Consider the following 26759-nt stretch of genomic DNA (forward strand, 5'->3'; position numbering starts at 1 on the left):
CTCTCCTGGCGTTTCTGCAAGAAATCAGGATGAGTGACCACCCCGGAAGCGGGAGTTTGTTCTGATCTTTTGGTCTCTGCTCACCCTCGGGTCTCCCTTTCTTGCACAAGGTTCGGGCTCTTGTTGCCAAACACCTGGGGGGAAGGTCTGTCCCTATGACCCCCGAGGAGGGGCAGAGCTGCTCCTCAGACCAGTGGGCAGAGGTGGGGGGACAAAGTAAGAGGCCACCCTTCCTCTGACCCGTGGGATCTTCCTGACTCTCAAGTACAGTCAGTGAGTTCTGCCCTTTCCATGTGAGGCAGAACATTCCAGAAGCAGAGAGGAGGAGCCTTTACCTCACGCCCAGGCCAGCAAAGACGCCCCCAAACCCCACGAATTCCTCCGCAGGCCTCGATGTCCCCAGGCTGAGGGAAGCGGCCCCGGACAGCACAAAGGCCAGAGCACCAGGTGGTCACAGGCTCTCTCCTCAGCATTGGTGTTACCTCAACAAGCAGCCGCTGCCGGAGCCAGACAGACAGAGGGAAAGGGGGCAAACTTCGGCTTCCTCGCCTGCGGCTCACAGACCAGAACCTTGGGTTCAAAGCAGCTACCCAGCATCCGAAGGCCCCTGCGGGCCCGGTGAGCCGGGCGGGGATGGGAGGCCCCGGAGGCCCCTGCGGCCCGGTGGACCGGGCGGGGGTGGGAGGCCCCGAAAGCCTGTTCTTCCGGCGGAAGATGTGTTTCCAAGAGGAGATAATGGCTCGATTTTGTTTTCCCGGGTGGGGCAAGGCTGTGCAGCCTCAGGAGAGCTCTGGGGCCTCCTGGGAGACTTCGGAACCCCGGGGCATCAAAACACCCTCCTGGGGGATAAAATCAGCCTTCTTGCTTCTGATTCCCGTCTCCGGGGCTTCGCTCCAAGCCAGCCCGCGACCCATTCTGGAGACCCGGGAGGGTGGGGGTTGGCCTCAGTCTGTTGTTGGTCTGTCTTAAGGGTCAGATGCCCCCTGTGGGGTCCAAGCCGCCCATCTGGGGAGAGGCCGGTGCCGAGAGAACGGGGCAGCTCACACAGGGGTGGTCCGCCGGTTGAGCACGCTGATGTGCACGCCTCCCTTCAGGTCCTGCTGGAAGAAGTCGTGCACCTGCAGGAAGCCGGCCTCCTGGTCGGGGCTGTAGCTGGCAGCCGTGGTCACCTTGAGGGGCTCCCTGGACAGCGTGTACATGGACAGCTCGCCCATGGGAATGGCCCCGGCGATCTTCAGCCCCACTGGAGATGTGTCCCTGGACGGAGAGGCCTCGGTGGACCTCGAGCTGGACCGCGAGCGCCGCCGCCGGTACCGGTAGCTCGGCATCCTGGCGTAGGGTGATGAGGAGGGAGCCTTAAGGAACTCCCGTTTGGTCTTAAATCTCAACTCTTTGTTTTTCTCAATGTAAATGTTTACGGCCAGGACGCCCACGGTCTCAGCCACAATGAAAGACAGGGCTCCGAAGTAAAAAGACCAGCCGTAGTTGTAATGGTTTTTTTTGTCTTCGTCACGCTTGTCGCTGGGGTCTCCCGTGTTGCTGGAAATGTAGACGATGATGCCGATGATGTTACTGAGGCCTGAAAGGGAAGCGGGGGTGGGGGGGGTGGGGGGGCGGGGCGAACAAAGGCAGAGAGAGGTTAGACCCTCAGCTGGGCAAGGGCAGGTGGGCGGGGCAGGGGCAGGTGGGCGGGGCAGGAGCTGGTGGGCGGAGCAGGGGCTGGTGGGCGGAGCAGAGGACACGTGGGTGGATCAGGGGCAGGTGGGCGGGGCAGGGGCTGCTGGGTCGGGCAGAGGACACGTGGGTGGAGCAGGGGCTGCTGGGCGGGGGGTGGGCAGATGGGTGGAGTAGAAGGCAGTTGGTGGAGCAGGGGGCAGATGGGTGGGGCAGGGGATGGTGGCCACTCCCCTTTTTGGTGGGTATGTCTTTGTTCTGGTTGCTAATTTTAAGTAAAAGTAGTTGATTTTGAATGGGTAATGAAGTACAGAGTTTGGGTGAGTATATAATAAAACACAGGCTCTTACTACCCAGTTCCCCTCCTCAGGCAGCTACTGTTATCTTCTCTCGTATATCCTTCTCATATCCATATCCAGTCTCTCTCCCTCCCTCCATCTCTCTCTCTCTCTCTCTTCCATTTTTTTCTTTGCACAATACTCTTTGGCCCCTTGCCTTTTCACTCAGCTGTCTCCACCCGAGAGACAGTTCCCTATCAGGACAGGAGGAGCTGTCTCTGTCTCTCTAACTGCTCATGGGACCAACACCGCCGCAGGGGCATCTACCCAGGCCTCTGCTCTGGACACGCAGGTGGCTTCCAGCCCTCGGCTATGAGACAGCCTTATGTCTACATCATTCCACACACACGTGAGTAAAAATGTGATGAATTCCTTGAAGTGAAACTTCTGCCTCACTGGGTGTGTGCATTTAAAAACAAACTTTTATTTGGGGGTAATTTTAGATTTATTGAAAAGGTGTGAAGTCAGTACAGAGAGAGAGCCCCTTTCCAACTCCCCGTTCCGTTTTCCCCCATTAACGTCCTATGTCACCATGTACATGTGTTACAACCAGGAAGCCCACCTGGTGTGCTACTATCCATTTACCTTCCAGACTTTCCTCGGATCTCACTGGGGTCTCCACTAATGTCCTTTTTCTGTCCCACGATCTTGAGTTGTGCGTAGCTGTGTTTGAATTCGGAGTCCCAGCTCAAGCACCCTCCATGGCGGCACAAAATGCCTCATCAGCCTATAATGCATTTGCCAGTCTGGGAGGTGAAACCCACTCGTGTGTTTATGTGATTTTCTCTCGTTATAAGTGAGGCTGAGCAGAGCCGAGCTGCCTGGGTTTGAATCCTGGTTCTACCAACTCTCATCTCTGGAACTTTATGCAAATTACTTACCTCTCAGGGTCCTCACGTGCAAAGTGGGAATGCCAGTGGCACGCACTACACTGGGTGGGTGTGTGGATTCAACGAGCTAATGCATAGAAAGCACTGCGCCCAGCACACCGAGAGCATGCTTTGAGTTCTAGTACAGTCTATTGTGTTTTATCGTAATGTGTTGTATCATCTATGCCCCGCCCGGGGCCTCTGTCCATCTTCCTACTGCACCAATCCCAGCGTGGATGGGTTAGAGTATTTCCTCCTAAGGGCTCAGCGATCCAGCTGTAGGTCTGGACTCCTCACCCCTTCCACTGTGCTCCAGAAGAGCCCCCACTGACACGGGTTTTCACAATCACGGTTTGCTTCCTTCCGCCCCTCCTCCCCTGCCTGCTGGCTCTGTCTCTCCTTCCCCTATTCTGCACAAGCCATAAGAATGTAAATCACATCCCAGCTGATTCCACGTTCCCAAAGAAGTTACCGGCGTCCTCTTCTGACTCTCCCAGCTTTTAGACCGTACTTCTCCTGAGGCTCCAATCATTTTCCACCTAGAATCATTCACGGCCTGTCTCACCTCACTGCTGGGCCCTGCGCGTGACTCTGGGTCTGTGCTGCCTTGGCCCACGATCAGGGCTCCTTGATCCAGGGAATAAACGGGGACCAGCCAACAGCCCCTTGCTTGCCTGCATGGCCATTGTGTTTCCTCGCTGCCACGTCCTCTCCTCTGTGGCTAGACCTGTGCTTTCAGCTGAGTGTCTCTGCGCCCCGGGCTCCACAGCCCCTCTGGAGACCCAGGGCATCTGGAGATGCCTTTGAGAAGGTTCCTCCGGGGGGAGCAGGCAGTGCAGGGGGCAGCGCGCTTTAGAGGCTGACAGCCCTGGGCTCAGCCTGTCGTTGCCGCTGGGTGACTTCAGGGAAACCGCCTGGGCCACGTGACCACCTCCTCAGGAGCTGGGGTGATGGGGGTGCACTCGTGCAGCATTGGCACTGGTATTAGTGGAAGTCTTCTTTCCTTCCTCGGGAAAGGAAAGGGGACAGGATTCAAACGCCACAGCAGGATTCAAGTCCACACCCTGAGCAATCTGCCTGCTTGGAGGAGGAGAGAGAATGGCGTGTGTCCCTGTCTTCCTGCCTTGCCCCCGTTCTGGGCTAAGGTGAGGAGAAGGGACAGGACAGGGACCTGGCCAGGAAGGAGCGTCCTGCTTCTTCCTAAGGAGATCCTCCTTTCCAGCACACGCTCACACGCTCACACACACACGCTCACACACACACACACACTCACACTCGCACGCACACACACTCACACGCTCACACTCACACACACACTCCTCACTCACATACATCCCCCGCAGATGCACACACACATATATTTACTGCACTGGAAGGAGACAAAGACTGAAGTGGGGCGGGAGAACAGGCGCAAGAATGGCGGCCAGGAGCCCTGAGATTCTGAGCCCGTCCCTGGGTAGCTGTGGCCCGCAGTTCCGCGATGCAAACGGCAGTCACCTTCCTTCACCAAGAGGAGCCGTGAGAAGAGATGGGATGAGATGGCCTCTGGGGACTTACGTGGGCCGCGCACCTCGCAGGCCCCTTCCTGGGCCAGTGAAGGAAGCCCGGCCCGGTGACTGGGAGCCTCACTGTCACCCTCACGGTGCCACTGGGCTGATTCAGGGTTCAGAGCCCAGGCACAGGGACCCTCGCTCCGCTCAGCCTCACAGGTCCGGTGTGAGAAAAGGGCTCTTTGAAAGCGAGAATGCCGTTAGGACGGTGCAAGGAGCTCTGATGACAATTCAGGAAAGGGCTGCGGGCGGAGCTCTGTGACATTTCTTACGCGGATCTACTGGAACGAGGCCTGGGAAGTCAGCTGCTCCGGCCCTGCTGCACCGTCATCTCCATCCCGCCGGGCTGCCCGGAGTCTTGAGGACGCCACTGGCCGAGCTTTGCCCCTCAGACGCCCCGCCAAGCCCCCAGCCCCAGCGACTCAGGCCACTGGATTCTCCCCTGGACCAGGCGTGAGCACTGACCCCCCCCTCCGGCCTGCAGCGCGCCGTCTGCGGCTAGGCTCAGAGGAGCGACCGTGTTAGGCCATTTCGGACCCACTGGGCAGGGAGTGGGTTGCTCTCAGCCACAGCTCTGAGGGGCGCAGAGGTGCTGTTGCCCGTCTCGGAGCCGGGAGACTCGGACAGTCAGGGTGGGCGGGTGGGGCTCCGCCCCGCGCCCTCCTCCTCGCTCACACCGCCCCCGGCACGCTGGGCTCCTGCCCCCTTGCCGGCCTGTGTGCCTCCCCTTGTCTTCCCGGCTCAACCCCTTCAGGCCTTGGCTTCTGAGCGATCCCCTGAGGCCCGCCCCGACCCTCAACTCCGCCAGGCTCCCAGGAGGGGCTTGTAGGGCACCAGCGCTGCCCCTGTGGCCTTCTGCACACCTGGACTAGTTATTTTTATTTTTAATTGAGGTGAAATTCCCGTAACGTAAAATTAACCCTTTAAAGTGCACAATTTAGTGGCATTCAGTTCATTCAGTGTTGTGCAACCACCCCCTCTGCTCGTTCCAGAACATTCTCATCGCCCAGAAGGAGACCCCATGCCTGTTAAGCAGCTGCTCCCCACTCCCTGCCGGGCGCCCCACACTTTGGACCTGCGTCACCCACGGCGATGTTATGACCTGCCCCCCGTCCTCCCCACCGCACGCCGCAGACGAGCGCTCTGTGCAGCGGGGACCAGAGCGGACGGCTCACCTGCAGCCACAAAGAGGATGCCGGCGCTGAGGACGATGTTGTTCTTGCGGCTGTGGAGTCTCCCGGCGCCAAGGCAGAGCCCGCCGAGCAGCAGGAGGGCGGCGCTGAGGATGGGGAAGGCGCTGGAGGCGCGCACGAGGCCTGGCCGGCGGGAGACACAGAGAGGGCCGTGGGGCTGGCCGTCCTCCCGGCCCGGCCACGGGCGTCGGCCCCAAGGCTCTCAAGGCCCTTCCGCTGACTTTGAAGATTCCCATCCCACCCTGGAGACCCCAGGTGGGTAGGGAGCTGGGGGGGGGGGGCGGGGTGGAGGCCACCAAGTGATGGCGCCGGCCTGCTGGTCACTCCCCCTGGACGCCACGTGGCCTGGAATCACATCTGCCCCTGTCTCAGGCTCTCCCTGGATGTGGGCCCCACTTCTGCCAGCGGGGATCCCCTCAGCGCCACCAGGGAGGCCACAGCAACAGGCACGAGAACACTGTCAGACGGCCCGTCACAGCTCGTGGACATCGTCTCCGTGAAGCCTCCGGGATGCTGGAGACTGGATCCGGATGGGCGGCCGAGGGCACGGCTTTGCCTTCGGCGGGCCCGGGTACCCCGCTTTGTGGCACGCTGGCTGTGTGGCCTTGGCCAAGGTGGGGCCTCCCTGACACTGGGTTTCCCTAGTACTGGGATGCAGTTCGTAACAGGCTACATCCAGGTGGGTTCTGCACATCTAATAGGCTTATTTAGCAAAGGCCCTGCCCATAGCACACACTCCTCAAGTGACAGCCTTGATCTCCCACCTCCGTCAACGCCAGCGCCATCACCCCGGGACGCTCCGGACCTCGTGAGGTCACCGAGGAGGGGGTGGCTGGACAGGGGAGCATGTCCATGGCCTGCGGGGTCCCACGGAGCTAGATCTGCAGCTGTGCACTGCCCAGCGGGGCGACCAGGGCAGCTAGCTTCAGACCACTTCACTCCCCTCTTTTACAACCTGGGGAGAGTAGTAATACCTACCTGTAGGGGTTGAATTGTGGCCTCCCAAAATCTATGTCCACATTCTAACTGCTGGTACCTATGAGTGTGACCAGGTTTGGAGAAAAGTCTTTGCAGCTGTGAGTAAGTTAAGGCTCTTGAGATGACACCGTCCTAGATCACGCTGGGCCCCAAGTCTAGTGACAGGCGCCCTAACATGAACAGGAAGCGACACAGCAGAAGAGCCCATGGGGAGAAGCCATGTGAGGACGGAGGCGGAGGAAAGGATGACACAGCTCAAGACAAGGATGCCGGGGCTGCCAGAGCTGGAAAAGGCGGGAAGGATTCTCTGCTAGAGGCTTTGGAGGAGCACAGCCCTGGCAACGCCTGAGTGAAGACGTCTGGCCTCCACTCCGTGTGAGGGTGCCTTTCTGCTGTTCTAAGCCCCCCAGTTTGTGGTAATTTATTACAGTGGCCTTAGGAAAGGGACACACTACCTGCAAGTGCTGTGATGAGACTCTGACGGAATAAGGTACATCGGGCGCGTAGTAGGGCCCTGGGGGATGCGGGTCCCCCTCCCTGAGCATCTGGCTGGGAGAGGAGGCGGGAGGAAGGGAAGGGGGACGTGAGCAGAACCCCGAGCTCGGCCTCCCAGCCCAGGAGAAATCCCGGCTCCGTGGACCTGGGGGCCGCCAGGGGACAGTGAGCTGGGGGCACCGGCAGGCCCCCCTCCTGAGCCAGCTGAGCTCGTTTGCGGCCTTTCAGCCTCTGAAGGCAGCGTTTGTCTCCCTGCTTGTAAGCCCGCCAGTGTGTGCCCTGCACAGAGAGCGGCTTGTCTGGGGCAGTAAATGAAGCTCTTCTCTCCGCCTCCCCCTCCTTCCTCTGCCTTCTCACAGCCGCAGGTTTCCTGTGGGCCTTTGAAATGCGCCTCTGATCCGTGCGGGCCGGCAAAGGGGGACCGGGTCCCCCTCGATACCCTCGTTCTGCAGGTGGGTCAGAGGGGTTGCAGCGAGGGAAGCCTGGAGCCTCTAACGTCTCCGAGTTCGGGCCTGGCCCAGAGCCGTCCATCCCGCCCGCGTAAGTCACGTGAGCACCGTCCTTTGCCACGTGGGCTCACCCGGAGCTCTAGACGTGCGGGCACCAACCGCGGTGCAGGCTGGGTCTTGCACAGAGCGGGGTCGATGTCCAGCCCACGGCCCTGTGGCTACCTCGAGCCCTGGCAAGGATCTGTGTTTTTGCCCAGAGGGCGGGCATCTCCTCCTCACTCGCCCTCAGTCTTGCCATGGGCTCTCAGCAGCCCTGACACCAGCACTCTGGGGTTAGCACAGAAACCACGCGCCCAACCCGAAATGCGGAGCCTGGAGAAGGGGCACCAGGCCCAGGGCAAGAGGGACGGGAAGCCCTGAGGCCAGCGGGCTCAACAGAGAGAAACAGCAGGGAATCAGGGAAACTCAGGCCGGATGGCCGTGGCGACCGCGGCCTTGTTCTGTCCTGGAATGTTGCCCACTCCCTCTGGCTCCCAGCTCACAGGCACCTGCACTCTGGGGCTCGAGTTCAGGGCCAATTCTCGCTGTTTCTGCAGCCCCTGAGTGGAAAACCACTTCCCTGATGGGGAGTCAGCTCTGCCCTCCCCCTCAGCAGCCGAGATCACAGGCCCCAAAGCCATCACCCCTTCTCTTCCTTGGGCTCCTGAATGAACCCCCTGGCTCCCCACGGTGCACCAATAAGGAAACGTTTCCTTCCCAAATGAGCTTTGATGGCTGATGTACAGTTGCCATCATGTTATTTGGGAAAATCGCTGCTGGGTCTCCCAGCCCTCACGCCCTGCCCCGGGGCACCGCTGGTGGGGTTTGAGGACAGCAGGAGCCTGAAGCTGGATTGGTGAGTGTGCCCCTCCCGGCCCTCGGACCACCTCTCTCGGTCCTGCTCTGGGCCCTGGGAGGCTGACGCCAGGGACCGGGTCATCGGGGTCCCTCGACTCCGGCTTTGGGAGGAGAGTGCAGGGGAGACGGTTATTCCCCTGGCTTCCTTCCTGCAAATGAGGACGAGGATAAGGTGGCTGCGCTCTGTCATAAAGGCCACAGCCCCTGCCAGGAGGCCTGTCCTTGCAGCTCCCCTGGTGCAAGCGTCCATACCTGCCTCTCACACCTGTTCAGGCTGAGGGCTGTAAGGGGTCCTTCTGTTGCTAGCCGCGGTGTGTTCACTGCCCGTTGTAAGCTTCCCTTAGCCCCGCCCACAGCTCTGTAATTAGTCCTTCACTAAATGCCCTTCCTTCATCCCATCGGAGCGAGCGTCCCCTCTGCTTCCTGCTGGGACCCCAGGAAGCCGCATCGTCTGACCTCTTGGCTGATGTGCCACGAGGCCCATCCAGAAGGAGATCCCAGCACCCTGGGGACCATGAGGGGAAGGGCAGGGGAGTAAAGAGGCAGAGCCCGCACCGATTAACCTCAGGCAAGTTCATGTGGGAAGTGGGGAGGGAATGGCGTGTTTCTCCAGGAGCTGCTTCCGCACAGTCCCGAGGTGGCCAGGTTAGCAAATCTGCCCTCAGAGCCTCAGGGACCATCTGACTGCCCCGGGCCGGCAAACAAGGGGAGGTCCTGTTCAGGGCTGGCTTTCACCAGCAGCCGCCCCAGATGGCTGTGCAGGCCACGCACCATGCAACTCACAGAGTGTAATGTATACGCTAGTCTATGCAAATGATATCCCTTGAGTTGTGCAGTGTGCAACCTGCACAACCATCTGTGGCGGCCCTATGGACTATCATTTGCTGGGTTCAGTGGTGGCCCGCAGAAAGCAGAGAGTACAGGCGTGAGGAAGGGGAGAAGGTGAGGGAGGAGGGATGGGAGGCAGATCTGGCTACATTATTCCAGGTTCTGGGCCTGAGGCTGCCCCAGGCTGCAGGGGAACCGCACGCTGGTCTATTTCACTAGATGACTCAGAACCAAAATCCTTTCCCTTAGAAAAGAACGGTCCATAAGCAGGTGCAGAGTGAAGAGTGCTCCCTCTGAGCACACTCGTATCGATTCTCCATAAATGAAGCTGGCCTGAGCCCCTAGGGGAGCCGCTGGGAGCAGCTCTGCCTGCGTCTTGGCTAATGCAAAAGGGGAAAATGACTTCAAAACGGTGCTGTTTTTTCCATTTCCAGGTTCCTCCCCAGGCTGAGGCTCCATCCTTTCTCCCAGGGAGGTGCCCACGGACGAGATCTGGATTTAGGGTGTGGGACGGGGTTTGTCCTTTGAGTTCCGCGTTCCAGTCCGGGGGCCAGCCCCACTGCAGGACCCGGGCAGGGGCAGCTCATGGGCTCTACCAGTCTGTGCCAGAGACACTCAGGGCCACATACCCGAGGCTGGTCCCACCACCGTCCTCACGTTCTCCCACAGGCTGCCTGGCACCCAATGGCTGTTTCAGCGCGTGACTTAATCTGATTTTTCAAGACTAGAATGCTGGGTGGGGGAGGGGAGGGGTGGGCAGGTCCAGGGCTGGCCGGGCCGTGTGCTTGGGGTGGCACAGCCCCCAGGATGCCGGGCCCGGGCAAGCCTACGTCCTGACCTCTGGACCGGACACAGCAATCAGTTCCTCTGAAGACAGCGGCCCTGGGGAGCAGGGATTCCCCCACCCTGCTCCATCTTCCCGGGCCGCACCCGGGCATGGTCCTATCAGCCAGGCAACTCCGCCGGGACACCCAGCACGTCACAGCAACCTTGAACGACACTCCATCCTCCGAACTAACGATTCGGAATCAGAAAGGGAGTGAAGGCAGCACCCAGGGACCAGCCCCCTCCGCCCCCACGGGGCCCACCTTCCTCCCCCGCAGCCGGCTGCCCACCACCGGCCCCCGCTCCACCCACAGAGGAAGCGAAGGACCCTCGGCACTCACGCAGGAGGTACTCGGAGCTGTCGTGGTCGTAACCGTTGTCCTCTGGGAAGTGGTTGATGCGGAAGCAGTGCCCTTTATAGACCCCTGCAGGGAGCGAGGGGAAGAGCGGTGTAAATGTTCCGTGGGCTCCACGTCCTTTCTCCCCAGACTCGCTGGCCGGGTGTGCCTGGCTCTGGGCGTGGAGGGCGCAGAAGGGCCGCTCCGATGGGCGTGGGGCACAGAGAAGGACCGCCCAGCGGGGGACGCGCCCCAGGCTGGCCGCGTCATTACGGTCCACGTCTGGACACCCGCGAGAGGGAGGGGCACCAGGACACAGGGACAAGAGGCCTCAAGCAGAGCATCCTGGGCCAGCAGGGCCCAAGGGGACTGCGGAGCCAAGGCTTGAAAGGTGACAAAGACCTTCCCAGTGGGATGGGGGAGGGGCCAGCCAGGCAGAGGCGGGGCTGTGAAGAGGCAGGGCTGGGGCCTGTGTCTGGGGAGGGTGGGAAGTCCAGTGCGGCCAGAGGTGAGAAGGACCCGTGCAGGGAGAGGGGCTGTGGGCCGGGATGAGATCTGCCGCCCACCTCCCTGCGGCAGTGTCTGTCTGTCTGTCTGTCTTCCCCTCTCCCCTCGAGCACACAGTTACGGTGAATCCCTCCTACGTCACAGGCCGAATCTGCGCACGGTCGGCAACGTGACTGTAATCCCCTCACTCGGTGTGATAGAAGGAAGAGAGACTCCCGGAAAGGCCCAGACCCTCTCCTGCCTGGTCTCCCTCCCCACCCGGAGAAGTAGCCTTCGCAGGACACCCTGAGTAGTTTAGTGACGGCAGGAGGACCGCCCAGCCCTCCCTTCTGGAATCTTCCGCCAGCTCTCCCAGCGCCTGCTTCCCTGCAGTGTGGGCGTGCACAGTGCAGAAACGGACGCAGGTCGGGGGACACAGGGTGCCGGGCTCTGTCCTGCCAGCCCCCCGCACGCCCAGGCCGGGCCCCTGGCCCTACAAGGAGCTCGTCCTGGCCCCCACACGGGCCCGCCTGCTTTCAGCTGGAACGTTCTCGTTTTGCAGCTGCTGCTGAGCGGCTCGCTGACCCTCCCACGTCCCGGCCAGACCTCCTGGTCGGGCGCACGGTGCAGGCAGCAGGGCCCGTGCCAGGCTGGCCTCCGTCCCCGTCCTTTCCATGGAGAAGGGCCTCGACGAGCTTGGGGGCACCTTCAGCGCCTCCCATTTACCAGTCAGCTGCCCCCCAGCCTCCCCTCAGCTGGGCCCATGAGCTGCTGCCTTCAGAGAGCTCAGGGGCTGGTGTCCAGGCCACTGCTGGGCAGGCTGGGTTTGGTCAGGGACAGTGGGGGACAGTCTGAGGGTGTCAGAGGCGGCGCCTTGAGTGGGGTACGCTTCCACAGTGTCGTCTGAGCCGGGTCAAGCGTGAGCGTTTTAGCTACCTGCCTCAGTCTCCTGCTCTGGAGAATGGGGACAGCCACAGGCCTCGTCTAGGGACCTCAGGAGCGTCACGGGAGGCGACCCTGAAAGGCACTTCAACGATTCTCGGCCTGCGCTGACGGCTCAGGGGACATTTGCTGCTTTGGGACCCAGATGTCACCCACCCTTTGCTCCGTGGCTCTTACTCTGTGGTGGAGCGAGAGGAAGGAGCCCCAGGGCAGGCTGGTGTCAGGACGGCCAGCGCGGGCCGCACCCCAGCTTCAGGAGGTGCGTGGGAGGCCGAGCAAGCGCCTCCCGGGCGTGGGTGGGCGAGGTGGAGCCCTCCGCCCTCCTCCCCCCCCCCGCACACTTCGGGGGCTACTTCACGGGCCTAAACAAAGTCCCCAAGTCCCCCAGGCTTGTGGGAACAGTCAGACATCAAGAGGCTGAACAAGAAGTAAATAATCTCTCTGCAGAGTTGGTCTCCAGGGGTCAACGGTCGGCTGTGCGTCTTCCCACGTGCTCACGTGTTTTTTAAAAATTAATCTTTTTACTTGGAGGTAACTGTAGACTCACACGCAGTTGTGAGAAGCACTGCAGGGAGACCCCAGGTACCTTTCACCCGGTTTCCCCAGTGAGAACATCCCAACCAGGATCCTGACATTGCTACAGTCAGGAACATTCTGCCACCTGGAGGACCCCTCGTGTTGCCCTTTTATAGCCACACCCACCTCGTCCCGGTCCCCAGGCTCTGACCCCGACGCAGGGCAACCACTAAGATGATCTCCTTTTGCACAGTTTTGTCATTTCCAGAAGGTTCTATAAATGGAATCTTACGGCGTGTGACCTGTCGGGCCTGGCTCTCTCACTCAGCGTAATTCTCTCGAGATTCACCGAGTTGTGGTATCGATAGTTTGCTCCTTTTGGCTGCTGAGTGATGTTCCACGGCACGGATGTACTACAGCTCATGACAGCTGGATTTGCGCCCAGCGATTGCACCTGTGGTTTCCAGCTATTTCCAATAACGCTGCTATGAACAGGTTTGGGGATGAACCTAACTCTTCATTTCCCTGGGCCAAATGCCCAGGAGAGTAATTGCTGGGTGACGTGACAGCTGCGTGTTTGTTATAAGGGACAGCCAAGCTGGTTTCCAGGATGGTTATATCCCTTATTTTGCAAAAGGAATAATACAATACACTTTACTCTGCAAACTGCTTTTTTCATGTAATAATGTATACACACTTCTCTAGGCCAATACCTATAGATTTTAAAAACTTGTTTGTTTTTAATAACAAAAATAATAAGTTGATACTACTCCAAAAGTTGCTGACAGTCTTCGAAGGCAATAGCACAGGGACTAGGGCAGTAAAGCTTTTGCTGCACCACTGATGATGCTAAAACTATGCTTCGCCAGGAAACCACATATTTACATATTCGATTGGAAAAGAAAGCAGGTTTTGAAACTAGCTTGCATGTAGACACGTTAGTTCCAAATGCCCTTCCAATGTATTTTGCGAACCTCCACTCTGCATTTAGGGTGATAGTTTCTATTTGATAGAAACTGTAAATAGGGATCACACTGCCCAACATATTAACAGATTTTCTGACACATTCTTTTCAGTGGCTGCGTGACGATGCGCAGTTATGGTTCATCAGTCCAACTATACGATAGGAAGAGACATTTCCCTTTCTTGGGGCCGTGTGTACACACGACGGATCCCACCGCAGGGCGTTCTGCTCCGAGCGTGCTGACAGCGCGCTCTCCTGCGTCCCCCCCGCCCCTCCTCTCCTCTCCTAACTTCTCTCCACCCTTCTCCACACCAAGCTCCTGTGCACAGACTGAAGGAACAAGCATTGCCTTGGGTTAAACTGTGTCCCCCCTGCACACACCCCCTGCAACCCCCCGCCCCCAGAAAGCTCATGTTGGAGTCCTGACCCCTGGTCCCTGTGAACGGGACCTCATTTGGAGACAGGATCTTGAAGATGGACTCCAGTTAAGATGAGGCCACACTAACTTAGGGTGGCCCTAAATCCAACGACTGGTGTCCCTATAGGAAGAAGGAAACCTGGACCCAAGGGAAAAGGCGTGGGAAGACAGAGGCAGAGGTTGGAGTGTTGCGTCTACACGCCGGGGGGTGGCAGGGATCGCGGGCAACCAGCCAGAGCTAGGAAGAGGCAAGGAAGGAACAACGTACCCAGAGTCTCAGAGAGGGCAGGGCCCTGCCGACACCCTGATTTCGGACTTCGGGCCTCCAGAACTGTGCAACAACTGTGTTCCAAACCTCCTGGTTCGTGATGGTCTGTTCCAGCAGCCCCAGGACGCTGACACAGGAGCGCTGCTGTGTGAGAGGAAATGCAACATGCTCGTTCGCTCACTGGGCGCCAGCCTTGCAGGAAGGCAGACGTGTTGGCCCTTCCTGCTCCTCTGTCAGTGGCAGGGGCCCACACGCAATGTGTGGGAAGCTGCGTGCACTGCATCCGCAGAAGCATCCTCCTGTTGCAACGAGACTCGTGCAGTCGCTCAGGCTCACGCTTCCAAAGCCCCTGGAGCAGGTTCCCCACCAGGGACTCGCATCCTCTCCCTGTACCCTCCAGCTAGCGACAGGGACCTCGCCACCTCCCGAGGCATATTCTGTTTCCAAACAGCTTTAACTTCAAGTTCCTGAGAGGTTGTCCGCCTCCACAAAACCCTATCCACGGGTATTACTTATAATCCCTGGGAATAAAAGAACCCATCCTCTGTCGTGCGTCAAGGCACTGAAGAGAGGAACTGTATCCAACAGGATGAAGGACAAGCTAGTTTTCCAGCCATCCAGGGTTTGCACAAAAAGGGAGGCCCAAGGTCGAGGACGAGAGGAGGCTGGCAAGCTGCCAACGGTCGGGACCAGACGCGTCCCCCGGCCCCAGTCTGAACAAGTGGGGTCTGCGGAGGAGTGGGGCACCTCGAGTAGAGAACGTGGGTATGTCCCCTAAACGAGCATCCTCTCTAGGTCAACTATCCCCATTTACTTTATTTATTTATTTAGTTATTGCAGTACGCGGGCCTCTCACTGTTGTGGCCTCTCCCGTTGCGGAGCACAGGCTCCGGACGCGCAGGCTCAGCGGCCACGGCTCACGGGCCCAGCGGCACGTGGGATCTTCCCGGACCGGGGCACGAACCCGTGTCCCCTGCATCGGCAGGCGGACTCCCAACCACTGCACCACCAGGCAAGGCCTCCCCATTTACTTCAGCCGTTTCTTTATTGATGCTTCCAAGACCCTTGTCCAGCCCCGCCCCCTGCCCTGGGTCCGCCTAGGAGCACAGCCCTGCCTCTCCTCTTCTCGGGATCCTGTGCTTCTGTTCTCGGGACCTGCTCTTGCTGGACTCAGCCGCCCAGGATTTTTTCACGAGAGCGGCCTCACCTCCCCCAACCTGTTTTTGTCGAGTGGAGTGTTTAGTCCGAAGGACTTCACATCTATCCCTGTCAAATTTAATTTTGTGAGTGTTGGCCTCAAGGCATTTAATAGGGGAGAAAATTAATGGCTGATGTGAGCAGTGAGAGAGCGCCATTTCCAATCCATTGCACACGTGCGCTCTCGGTAATTGGGCCACTTGCTGCGTTATCTGCTAAGTGATGAGCTTCGCTGGCTAATTGCGAGATCCCAGATGGACCACACCGCGGGAATGCCGCAGCGCTCCCGGGGTCGTGGCCTGCGCTCCCGGGGACACGGCGGTCCTCTCCCTTTGCGGGTCAGGGAACCACCGTGTGAAGAGACTTCTCGAGACACATGGCCCCCGACGCGTTACTTCTTCATCTGTTAAAGCTCGGGAACTGGGTCCAAAGGAGCCCCTCCTGCTCGAAGATTCTAGGACCAATTTGTGCGCAGATGTTAACATATCCATTCATCGACGTACATCATACTAGAGGTATTTCTCTAAGCCTAGGAAACATCTGGAAAGAAACATCCTAAAAGGTGTCCACTGTTTCATTTCTCGGTGAATTCAGATTTTCCTCTTTACATTTTCTCTGTAATTTCTAAATTTTCTACAGTGTCTGAAAATGAACCCATGAGGTTTATCGAAAGAAAGAAAAGAAACCGGATCTTTGACTCCAGGGAAAACGTGGCGCTGTGTCTGAAGTGACCGCAGGGCCGCCCAGATGTGGAGGCTGGTGAGTGGCGGGTGACCCGTCGGGGGGACATGTGTGTGGGTGACCTTTGGCCCCCGTGGGTGAATCACCCCCCCGCGAGGGTGACCGACCCCCAGGACTCAGGCAGGGACGGGCATGTAGGACTTTCAGTGCTGAACCCAGGAGAGTCGCAGGCAAACCGGGACGAGTTGGTTACCCTGCGAGTCATGTCAGGGTGTGACATAAGCCTCCCTAACAGGCCATCTCAGAGGTCGGTCGCCACTAGGGGAGCGCTGGAGCAAAGGATGTTAGACGGTGACTTGCTAATAATGGTGTCTCTGTGTAATCCCTTACGGCGGCTGGCAGAGCGCTTCCACAGGCACGACCTCACCTGTTCCTCACAGACGCTGAAGCAGCGCTGGCACCGGCTGAGCGTGCACGGGCCCCCTGGGGCCCACCCCTCACGTCTCTGCCCGCCTTTACTCCAGCCCCTCAGAGCAGCAACCAGCTCCCTGGGGTGTCGCCTGCCGGAACCTCGATTCAGCCGCTCCAGTTGCTTCTTCCTTTTTGGCCCGCGGCACTGGGTAGGTCGCCCGGGGGCAACTGCACACACACTCACTCGCTCGTGGAGCTGGGGGTTTGGGGGGCGAGGGCCCCCCGGCCCCGGGGTGACCTTGGCGCAGGAGTATGGCGGCCGGTGGATAGGTGTTCCCGTTCTACCTGCTTCTGGGGGTGGGTCCCAGCAGGACCAAACCAGTGATGGTCAGCTCAGGGCTGCCCCTTGCACTGCCTTTCCCTCTACCTGGGTTCCCTCTCCCACCCTCCCACAGGCCCGCTCCCCAGGATGGCCACCCGGGACACCCTGCCTGCACACCGGCCCTGGCTTGGGCTTCGATGAAAGCTGGCCCATCGGCCCATCTCATCTTTGTAAAAACACAGCTTTGACGATGCAAGAAAGAGGTGTAGAGACGTCACAAGCCCTGCTTTCCCAAGCCCCGGGGCAGAGGCCCAGCTCTGAGCACTAGGCCCTACCTTAGGCCGTAAAGGAGACGTCTCTGCCTCGTCTTAGAGAAGAGGAGGCTCGGGGCGCCCACGGCAGAGCAGCCGCTGGAATCCGGCTCCTGACGTCTCACCACGTGTTCTTCCCAAGCGCCCGATGCCCACGCCCTTCCGGGAATCCTTGCGAGTGCCGGAAGGGGCTCTGATGCAGCGTGGGTCCTCCCCAGACACATCAGGGAGTGAAGCCAGGTAACAACCGCGAGTGCTGGGTTAGCTTTAAGGCAACCGCTTCCCCGACGGTGAAGCAGGAGGCAACTGGCGTTCCCAGACTTTGGAAGAGGCAGCTCTGGGCGGCAGGGCGGCAGAGGCCTGGTCTGCAAGGCCCCTTTGGGCTCCAGGACGGGTGAACGTGAGTCGAGTTGGCCCCCTGTGTGGGTTTCCAGCTGTGCCGTTTCAGGGGGAGATACGGTCGGACAGCAGGGGAGGGATGTGAGGCATTTTCCATCCTGGGCTCTTGTCCCGGAGTTGAGGCCGAGCTCAAAGCCGAGGTCGGGGCTCCGGTGTGAGGCCCGAGTCCGGGAACAGATGCTTCTGCAGCATGGGGTGTGGGGAGTGCTCAACTCGTGACCTCAGAACATCCCTGTCATCCCCGGTCAACAGAGCAATGGGAAAGCCCAGACGAGGCCCGGCTGCTGGTGAAGGCCACCCAGACCGGAGAAGGAGGTGAGGGTGAGAACCCCGTGTGGACCAAGCATTCCAGCAGCCTTGTTCGAATCATCTTATGTGTGGGAAAATAATCAAACTACATTGTGTTCTAAATAGCTATCAATTGGACTTTATAATAATTCGAGGTGGCCGTGCCCTAACTGGTCCAGATCAGGGAGGTCTCACTGGACCCGAGTCAGACTGTTCGTACCAGCCGCAGCCCTGGTCCAAGGCCAGACGGACCAAGTCCGTGTCTCAGGTGGGCCGTGGGAGGAGCTCAGAGCCCGCCTGGGCCTGCACTCCTCCCATGTTTCCCCAAAGCTGCCCGGCCCCTGACCCTAAGCCCCCACGGGGACAGCCCGGCAGGCCTGGAGGCCTGTGTGTCTCCAGGAGGGCACAGGCCTTCCAGGAAGGACCCAGGGCTCTGTGGAGGAGGTGAGGGGCTGAGGGGTACAGGGCTGGGCTGACGGGAGAGGAGGGGAAGGGACAGTGTTATCCTCAGGGTAAGAATAACATCAAGAGTTCACTTAGCACCTGTATGGCCAGGCACTGTTTAAGCACCTGACATCTGTTAACTCACTTCGTCTTCATACTAACCCTGCGACGCAGAGACGATTACTGACACCATTTGCTACCAAGTGCCCGAGCCAGGATTTGAACCGGGGCCACCCGCCCAGCTCCAGAGTCCGGGCCCTGACCCTCCCACACTCGGGAGGCAGAAGGGCATGGCGTGGCCTCAGGGCTACGGGTAGTTCTGATTGGCTGCAGCGTGACTGGGAAACATGGGTCCTCGACACTCTTCATTGGTGGGAAACCTGTTCTTCCAGAGTCTTGGCCTAAGCGCACTGGCTCAGGTTCGAGGCTGGGCTACCCTGCACTGGAAGTGGCGGTTCTCCAGAGCGGGCCCCCTCCGGTCGGGGCAGAGGTCAGGGAGAGGCGGAGGAGGGTGCGAGGGCTCAGCGTGGCTATGGTGGCAGCTCAGGGCTTTCCAGAGGAGCTGATGTGTACAGAGGGGCGCTACTGGGCTCCGTATATGCAAAAGGGCAGAAGTGGGCAGGCAGGCCGGCCTCGTGTTCTGGAACCCTGGGTGGCCTGGCCTGGGGGGACAGCGGCCAAGGGGATGCAGCAGCAGAAGAGGCCGGGGTGAGGTGGAGGTCCCGCAGGGAGGCCGTGGAGATGGGACCTAACTGCACAGCCGCCACGAGGGCGACGGGGTGGGAAGGCTTGAGGGGCAGCCTTGAAGGGAGCTGCCTGGGTGAGGGCGGCAGGCAGGCGCGAGAGGAAAGGGCAGCCCGGGACACCGGCGAGCCGTGCGCTGTCTGGGGGAGACCCTGGCTCCTGGTCTTAGATGTGTCCGCAGACGAGGGACCGGAGCCCGGGATGGAAGTGACCTCGACCGTTCCAGCACAGACAGGCAGGGTGCCTCGCGGTTCTGGAGGCCAGAAGTCCTAGGAGGAGGCGCAGGCAGAGGCGGTGCCTTCCCAGGGCTCTCTGGGGCCTCCTCTGCACCCCTCCCCGTCCTGAGCTCCTAGGGGCTCGCTGTCTACCGCTGGCACCCCTGGGCTTGTAGAAGCGTCACCTCGGTCTCTGCCTTCACCTGCACACAGTGTTCTCCCTGCACGCCTGTCTGTCTCCACATTCCCCCTTTTCACAAGGACACCACTCATATATGACCAGGACCCATGCTCATGACCTCATTTTAACTTGATTAGCCTCTGTAAAGACCCTACTTCCCAACACAGTCACACCCCGAGGTACTGGGGTTAGGACTGCCACATACGAATTTGGAGGGGTGCAACTCGGCCCGTGACACCGGCTCCGAGCAGACGCGACTGGCCAGGCGTCCGTGCCCCCGGCTGCCACCACAAAGCCAGGCCCCGTGCCTCCCCGGCCCCGCCCCACCTCCAGCTCCCTGTAATTCCCCCTCTGAACACCCCCTCATCATCTCTCCACTTCCATGCTTATCTCCAAAGAACCTCCTAATAACTGTGATTTCCCGGCTGGCACACGCTGGTGTTCTCCGGAGGGCTGGCCTCTCTCCAGCTGTAAGGTGGCAGGCTGTGGGAAGCCTCTCCCCCGGGCTCCTGCAGAGAACTGCCAGGCTTGGAGTGGCAGCCAGGGCTGGGCTGGACTTTCCTGGGGGAGCCTTAGCTCCCTGGCTTGCAAGTGACCCTGTGAGACCCTGTTAAGCATTATGACCTTGTGCATTTTGAAGTTCCTCCGTCCAGCTTACATTCCTCCGTCCAGCACCTCCTGCGCTAGATGCTGGGGACCCAGATGTGGCAGAGGACCTGCTCACCCCTCTTCTTCCTGGACTCAGGGCTACACTGGATCTCTCAGCCTCCTTTGCAGGTAGATGGGCCATGGGACCCAGCTGGCCAATGGGAAGTGGGCGGAAGTGATAGGCGTCCTTCCTGGACAGGTGGGTGCACCTCTCCCTCTCCACGGCCTCCCCCGCCAGCTCAGGGGGTGGTGGAGCCACAAGACGGGCACAGCCTGGGTCCCTGAATCCTTTGTGGAGGAGAGCCATCCCCAAAGCATGACCCACCTTGCATCAAGGGCAGTAATCCACTTCGATTTCGTCTCAGACATTCTGCATTTTGGCGTGTTTCTGTTTCATCGATAATCAAGGAGAAGAGACAAGACAGGCGTGGTCTCTGCCGTCCTGGAGCTTTCCAGGTACACAGTCATCCAGTGACGCCTGAGGACGGGGTCTGAAGGAGGAGGCCAGAGTTTCAGAGAGCACGCCATCCGAGGCCGCAGAGGAGAGGTCAGGAGAGCTTCTCCTCGTCGGGAGGATGGGAAATGTCTTTCCCACCTTTGAGAGCGGAGGCGGGGCCTAACCCTAACCCTAGCCCATGCTGGTCAGAGCACTTTGAGAAGATCAATTGTGGTGATGCGAAGGGTAAGTCTATACTTTTAAACTTCTCATTTCTCGGAGCTGCCTTCGGACCAGACTGTGGAGTTTGGGGAGGAGGCCCCGTGTCCCCTACACGGCCAAGGGCTTGGGGTTCACAGCCTGCGCAGCTGCTTTGAGCCCCAGTGCCTGGGACAGGTTTCCCTCGTGCTCTTTTCTCCTTTCTAAAGTGAGCTCATAGGTCACTGAAGGGCCTCGCTGCCCCTCTAGCATCTGTTTGGGGTCTTTGTTTGGCCATAGACCTCGTTTTTTTTTCAATAAATTTATTTATTTTTGGCTGCGTTGGGTCTTCATTGCTGCACAGGGACTTTCTCTAGTTGCGGTGAGCAGGGGCTATTCGTCGTTGCGGTGCGCAGGCTTCTCACTGCAGTGGCTTCTCTTGCTGTGGAGCACGAGCTCTAGGTGCGCAGGCTTCAGTAGTTGTGGCACGTGGGCTCAGTAGTTGTGGCTCGTGGGCTCTAGAGCGCAGGCTCAGTAGTTGTGACGCATGGGCTTAGTTGCTCCGCAGCATGTGGGATCTTCCTGGACCAGGGCTAGAACCCGGGTCCCCTGCATCGGCAGGCGGATTCTTAACCACTGCGCCACCAGGGAAGCCCCTGTAGACCTCGTTTATCCGTTCAACCCTTTGCCCACTCTTTCATTTAATTCAGTATCCATCTACTGATGCCAGGCCCTGTGGGGGCCCAGAGGCACGGGTCCGGCCAGCAAGAACGCATCGCCTGGTTGGGGAGGTGAAGTGTCCACATCACCTCAGAACAGGGAGCTAGTGACACATGCTACAGGGGAAGCCGCAGGCTCAGGGGCCTTCAGGAACGAGGGTTGGTGCTGGACGGGTGTCTGGGGCAGCTCGGGGGACAGAGCTGAGGACGGAACGTGGCAGCTGGGGATGGCAGAGAGGGGGGGCCCAGAGGCATGTTTGGGGAGTGAGCTTCCGGAAGAGAGCGTAGGCGCAGGGTGGGTGGGCTGAGGCTGCCGGAGCAGGCGGGCAGCCATCACGGCGTGGCCTGGATCACCCTGCGAGGGTCCTGGATTCAACGCCGTAGGCTCCGAGGTGCCGCCGTGCCTTTCCCGAAGCTGGAAAAGTGTCCCCATGACTAACGCAGGGACCCCTTGGCCCTCACAGCCTGGCATGTCTCTAATTCTATTCCCAGCCCGACTTGGTGGAAATGCGACCTGTTACATCGGAGGGCCCCAGCCTGGGGCCTCTTGGGTGTCTTATTTTAGTCCCAGAGGAGCCAGGCTGCCTGGGAGACGCAGGCTCAGCTCCCCCCGGGATTAACAAGCGCTCCCTTCATCGCCCCCCTCGCGTTGCCGTGCCTGGGAGGAGGGACACATGTAGACTTTGGCTCAGAGCCGGCAGCTTCCTGCAGCTGCCAGACCGACCGTGGCAGCCTCAGGACCCGCGCAGGCAGGAGCGTGGGCCGGGGAACCTCGGGTCAGCCCGCCTCACCCCTCACTCACCGTCAGTCACGAGGAGAGAACGTCTCAACTTGCACTGTGTCAGCCCCAGCAGGGGAGAACGGATTCCGCAGATGCCCGGGCCCACCCTCAGCTCCCGTCTGTAAGCAGGTGGCACACAGGGGCTCCCTCTCCAAGATCCTTCCTAGCTTCCCCAACAGTCTAGGAGAGCCACTAGGTCCAAAGGGCGTTTCCCCCAACGGGACAGTCGGAGTGGGGCTGGCGGAGGGTTTGGGAGAGACGCCAGCCTTGTCATCGGCAACACGACCGACATGGCGCCCGTTTCAGCGGGGCTGGACCCCGGCTTAGTGTCCACCAGGGGACTGGGCTCTGTGGTGCAAGCTCGCGCCCTCAGGCGGTGGGGTTCACACAGAGACGATTTCCGCCCCCAAATTCCGCCTCTTTAAACCTGGAACCTAGAGATCACAGTCTGGTAAACAGAGGCATCTCCCGAGGTCCTAGGCTCTACGGATCTTGTGCTGAGACAGGTGGGCTGGGGCAGGAGATGGGGAGAGAAGGGCGGGCCATGGCCTGGCGCTCAGCCCATCCTGGGGTATGCCCGTGGAGCCCCTTGCTCTGGGAATGGGTCTCTCACAGAGTGCCCCCCGCACCTACCAGAGGCTGCATCGCATGGCCCTGCCCCAGGGATCCTGGGCACACACCCAGCCCGAGCTGGACCAGTCAGATGTACTCTCGGGGGTTTGGATTTTGGGTCAGAAGCAGAGAGACCCAAGGGCAAAGAGACTTTGGGGTGCTCACGAATGGGGAGTTCTTGGTGGTGCACGAGGCCAGCTACGGAAGATTCTCCCCTTTTCAGTCTGGCTGTTAATCTCGTTTAATCCCTTGGGACCCTCCACACACTCCCAGTAAAGTCTTCCTTTGGGATTAAGTCAGAAGAAGTTGGTTTTTTGCCGGAAGGAGAGCTTGACCCACAACAAGCCACACCGTCATCAGAGATTCCAGCCCAGTGCTCGCGGGCCCAGGTCATACTTCATCCCTCAGGGCAGGTCTGTGATGTTTTTACGAGACGTGAAAATGACTGCAGGTCTCTGGGCGACCACGCAACCCCGGGGAGGGAGGGTAGAGGATGCCGGGGGACAGCAATGCCGCGTCAGCCTTCAGGTTCCCACGTGGAAGCACGTGGCCTGTGAACTTCAGCCTGTTGAGATCACCGTCGCCTGGGAAAACGCTCGCTGGGCTGGTCAGTTGGTCGTTTCCTTCCTCCTCGTCTGTGAAGTGGGATCCCCACAGACCTGGCGCCATTGCCTTGAGGAATAAGGGGAGAATGTGTGACCAGCACGGACAACGTTCCCATTCGTGGTGGCTTCTCCTCCATCTCTATAAAACAGAGCCTTCCTACCTGCTGGTGGTCCACGAACCAAGCCCTCGACCCAAGTCTCCTCCCACATACGTTCTGCTTTTTCAAGGAACGCCTGCTGTGAGGACCCCAGAGCCCCACCTCACAGCCCAGCTCCCTGGCGCTCGGCCGCAGGCGGGACCCCGGCCTCCCTCCCTCACCATCCGTGTCCCTTGTCTCACTCTCCAGCCTCATACCTCCTTCAACCCTTCGCTCCGGGGCTGCCAGGATTTTCCAGGCTTCCTGCCGAGATTCCTAATTGAATGGAGCCGGGGAGATTTCCCCGAGAGGTCGGTCTCTCTGCTAACACAGGGAAATGGGTGTGCGCTTATTGTCTCTGGGATTTTTCTACTTGAGTCTGCTTGGATGACATCTCAGTACCCAGGTTCAGGGTTTTTTCTCCTTGTTTCTTCCCTTTAGTGAGCAAACATGTAGCTCCGAGGGGCAAAGCAGCTCGCTGCAGGTTGCAGGCTTTTCTGCGGGTTTGGCTCTGTGGAGCTCTGGAAAGTTACGTTCCAATAACCTGAGAGTTTTAACTGAAGGGCTTGGGTGAGGGAAGGAGAATCACAGTGTGGAATTATAAACTTCTGGAAGGAACCCTTGGGACCATCTACTTCACCTTGTTCACTTTACACATAAAGAACCTGATGCTTGCAGAGACGAAGGGCCGCTTCTATGGCGACAGGCTGGTTGGTGCCAGTCAAGCCTAGAGCCCTGGTCTCTGGACTCCAAGTTCAATGCCCATAGCCCCCACTGCCTGCTCTGGTGCAAGGGCTCACAACCAGGGAAGACTTTGCCTTTCAGGAGACAATGTCTAGAGACAGTTTTGATTGTCAGAACTTAGCGGGGAGGGAGGACTGGTGCTACTGGCCACTAGTGGGTGGAGGCCAGGGGCGCTGCTCAACACCCCACAGTGCACACAGGACGGCCGCCCCAGCCAACAAGGGACGATGCCGCCCAAAACGTCGGTAGTGCTGTGGTTCATGATGTGCGGGTGGCCGGCACAGGGCTGATTCCTCCCTTCCCAAGCCCACGGCAGGCACTGCTGATCCATAACGGTAGTTTTCTCCTTAATCACGGTCTCAAGTCTTCTCAATGCAGGGTTCCATGCAGGGGCCACGAGTCGAGACGATACCTTTCGATCATCCCAAGGCTAGATACCATGGAGACGGTAGGTTCTGAAGTCATTCCGCTGGGCTGAGTCCTGGCTCTGACGTCACCTGCTAGCTGTGTAATCTTGGGTCCTAATTAATCTCTCCGTGCCTCGTTTTCCCCATCTGTGAAATGGGGATCATCGACGGGAAAAACTTCAGAGGGCTGTTTGGCAGATTAAACAAGTTAATGCAGTCTGTAAATGTCACCGTGCCTGGGACAACATGTAAGCTGTTATTATGATAATCAGCCCTGCTCTAGGGACAAAGAGGCAGCTGGTCCTATCACAGGGGAGCAGGCCAGTTCTCTTCCTTGTCCTCACATGCCCCTGACGTTGCAGCTCAGAATGTGCAAAGCCCCCCGACCCTTAGAAGGCCCAGCAAGATGACTGCTGCCCCCTAGGCCCGTGGCCAATGGACCGACAGACAAGGGCTGGCTTCCCCTGGGCACCGACTCCCTGCTAAGCACTGTGCTAAGCTCTTTCCATTTTCTCATTTACGCCTCAAAATAACCCATGAAATAGGAGCTGCTAGGAACCTATTTTACACACAAGGAAGCTGAGGCTCTGAGAGAGCAGGTAACTTCCCCGAGGTAGCACAGCCCCAAGCAGCTGAGCCGGATTCTCACCTGCCCTGGGCTGACTCCGGAACCGGGGCCCCAGCGCCATGTCCTGAAGGCACACACCTGCCGACCACCAGCATTTTCTGACAGGCTGGGCGGGGCTGGGGGCTGCAGGGGGTGCATATCCGCTTCCTGAGTCTCCCCAGGTTGCGAAGAGCTCCTCCTGGGCAGTCAGAGACTGGGTTCAAACCCAGTTTTCAAGACCGGCACATGCAGTCCAGAGTGCCAGGTTCAAATCTTCCCTCACCTGCTGGAATGGGGCTGCCGGGGCACTTGGTCAGGAGACACCGAGTCATGGGCTTAGACCGGACTCGCAGTACCTGGGCTGATGAGCCACACCCAGCGCCCGTCCCTTTGTCGCCAACCCCCAGAGCGCCCACCGTCCGGCCTGTGCCCGGTCCACTGTCGGCGGCTTCCCAGGGAAGGCGTCATGATTTTGGACCCTGTTCCTTCCGTTCTCTTTGGAGCCAGAGGGAGCATGTCCATCCCATTCCCGCCCCCCCACGAGGACCCCCGATGCGGGCAGAGCACCTGTGGATGCCCAGCCCCCCAGCCCCCCTCAATTCAACTCTGCACCCCCGCTCTGGGGCCTGCACGTGCCAGGCCCCCGGCGGAGCTGGGCTACGGCGGGGCGTCGGCCAGATTCCCTGACTTGGCACCAGTGTGCTGGGAAGCCTGTAACGGGGTCAGGAAAGCTGCCCAAGGAGCTGGCACTCGAGCTGAGCCCTGAAGGGCGAGCTGGAGTTGACACCGCGAAGGCAGCGTGGACGCTCCAGGCAGAGGGAACGGCACTGCCAAGGCCCAGAGGCGAGAGGTCAGGAGGTCGGGGTGCGTCTGAGGAGGTAAGAGGAGGCCAAGCGGTGCCTGGAGGCGGAGGCCGGGGAAGAGATGGGAGGCGGCGGGTCCTTGGGGTCAGAGGGAGACTTGGGGAGTGTTAGACCAGCCATCAGGTGGGATCCTCAGAAGGTCTGTCCCTCCCCAGGAAGGGGGACAGGGAGGCAGCTGGAATCCAGGCTCTGGGACAAAGTCTCACTCGAGGTTACCCGCTGGTCTGGGGCAGAGAGGGGGGATGCCCCGCCCATCTTCAGAGTCACACCCCCCCCCGCCCCCCGGGGAAAGCAGCCTTGGCTCAGGGACACTGGCGCCCTCTCGCAGTGGCCTTCCCAGGCTGCTGTGCCCCCTTCCCCCCGGGCTGTGCCCAGACTCAGGGCCTGGAGGACTTGGCCACCAGCCCTCACTTGTCCTGTGCCCCTCCCAGCGGGTCCCAGAGGCCACGCCCACACCCTGTCTCTGTTGCAGTCTCGGTTTCCAGAGCAGGTGCCCCGCCCCGGCCCCAGGCCCTTTCATTCCCAGGCACCGCTCACCTTCCCTCCCATTCCTCCTGGAGGCTTGGAGCTGAGGCCTGGGGCTTTTGCTTGCATGAAAGTAAACTAACTGTAAAAGCCAGCTTCCCTCCCTCCAGGGCCCAGCAGGGCTGGCGTGGGGCGCTGGTGGGCCAGGACACAGCAGGTACAGGCCGGCTGGGAGCGGCAGGATGACACAGAAAGCCCCAGAAACAGAGCGGAACAATTGTGTGAGTCAAGCAGTCCATTGATGCGGAGGATACAA

The 26759-nt window shown here is 59.7% G+C and overlaps 1 protein-coding gene and 1 long non-coding RNA gene across 3 annotated transcripts in view; one reads left to right on the forward strand and one right to left on the reverse strand.

Moving 5' to 3' along the window:
• Window positions 1-1040: 1040 nt before the first annotated feature.
• Window positions 1041-26759, reverse strand: part of CACNG4 (calcium voltage-gated channel auxiliary subunit gamma 4) — a gene marked incomplete at both ends in the record, with an annotated part of 54106 nt that continues 28387 nt past the window's right edge. Inside the window, 3 exons of the mRNA XM_082680022.1 lie at window positions 1041-1579; window positions 5607-5747; window positions 10438-10521. Of these exons, the coding sequence (XP_082536148.1) occupies window positions 1041-1579; window positions 5607-5747; window positions 10438-10521 (764 nt within the window). The remainder of the gene's footprint in view (window positions 1580-5606; window positions 5748-10437; window positions 10522-26759) is intronic.
• LOC309838760 lies at window positions 4756-13021 on the forward strand. Of its 2 annotated transcripts, XR_014298386.1 has the most exons (7): window positions 4756-4884; window positions 5424-5879; window positions 5997-7092; window positions 7457-9011; window positions 9706-10444; window positions 10585-10825; window positions 11086-13021. It is a non-coding gene; the product is annotated as an uncharacterized lncRNA (long non-coding RNA). The 2 variants fall into 2 exon arrangements; XR_014298385.1 differs by having other exon boundaries at window positions 5997-9011.

Source organism: Grampus griseus (genome assembly GCF_964374135.1).
Source record: "Grampus griseus genome assembly, chromosome: 20".
Lineage (NCBI taxonomy): Eukaryota > Metazoa > Chordata > Mammalia > Artiodactyla > Delphinidae > Grampus > Grampus griseus.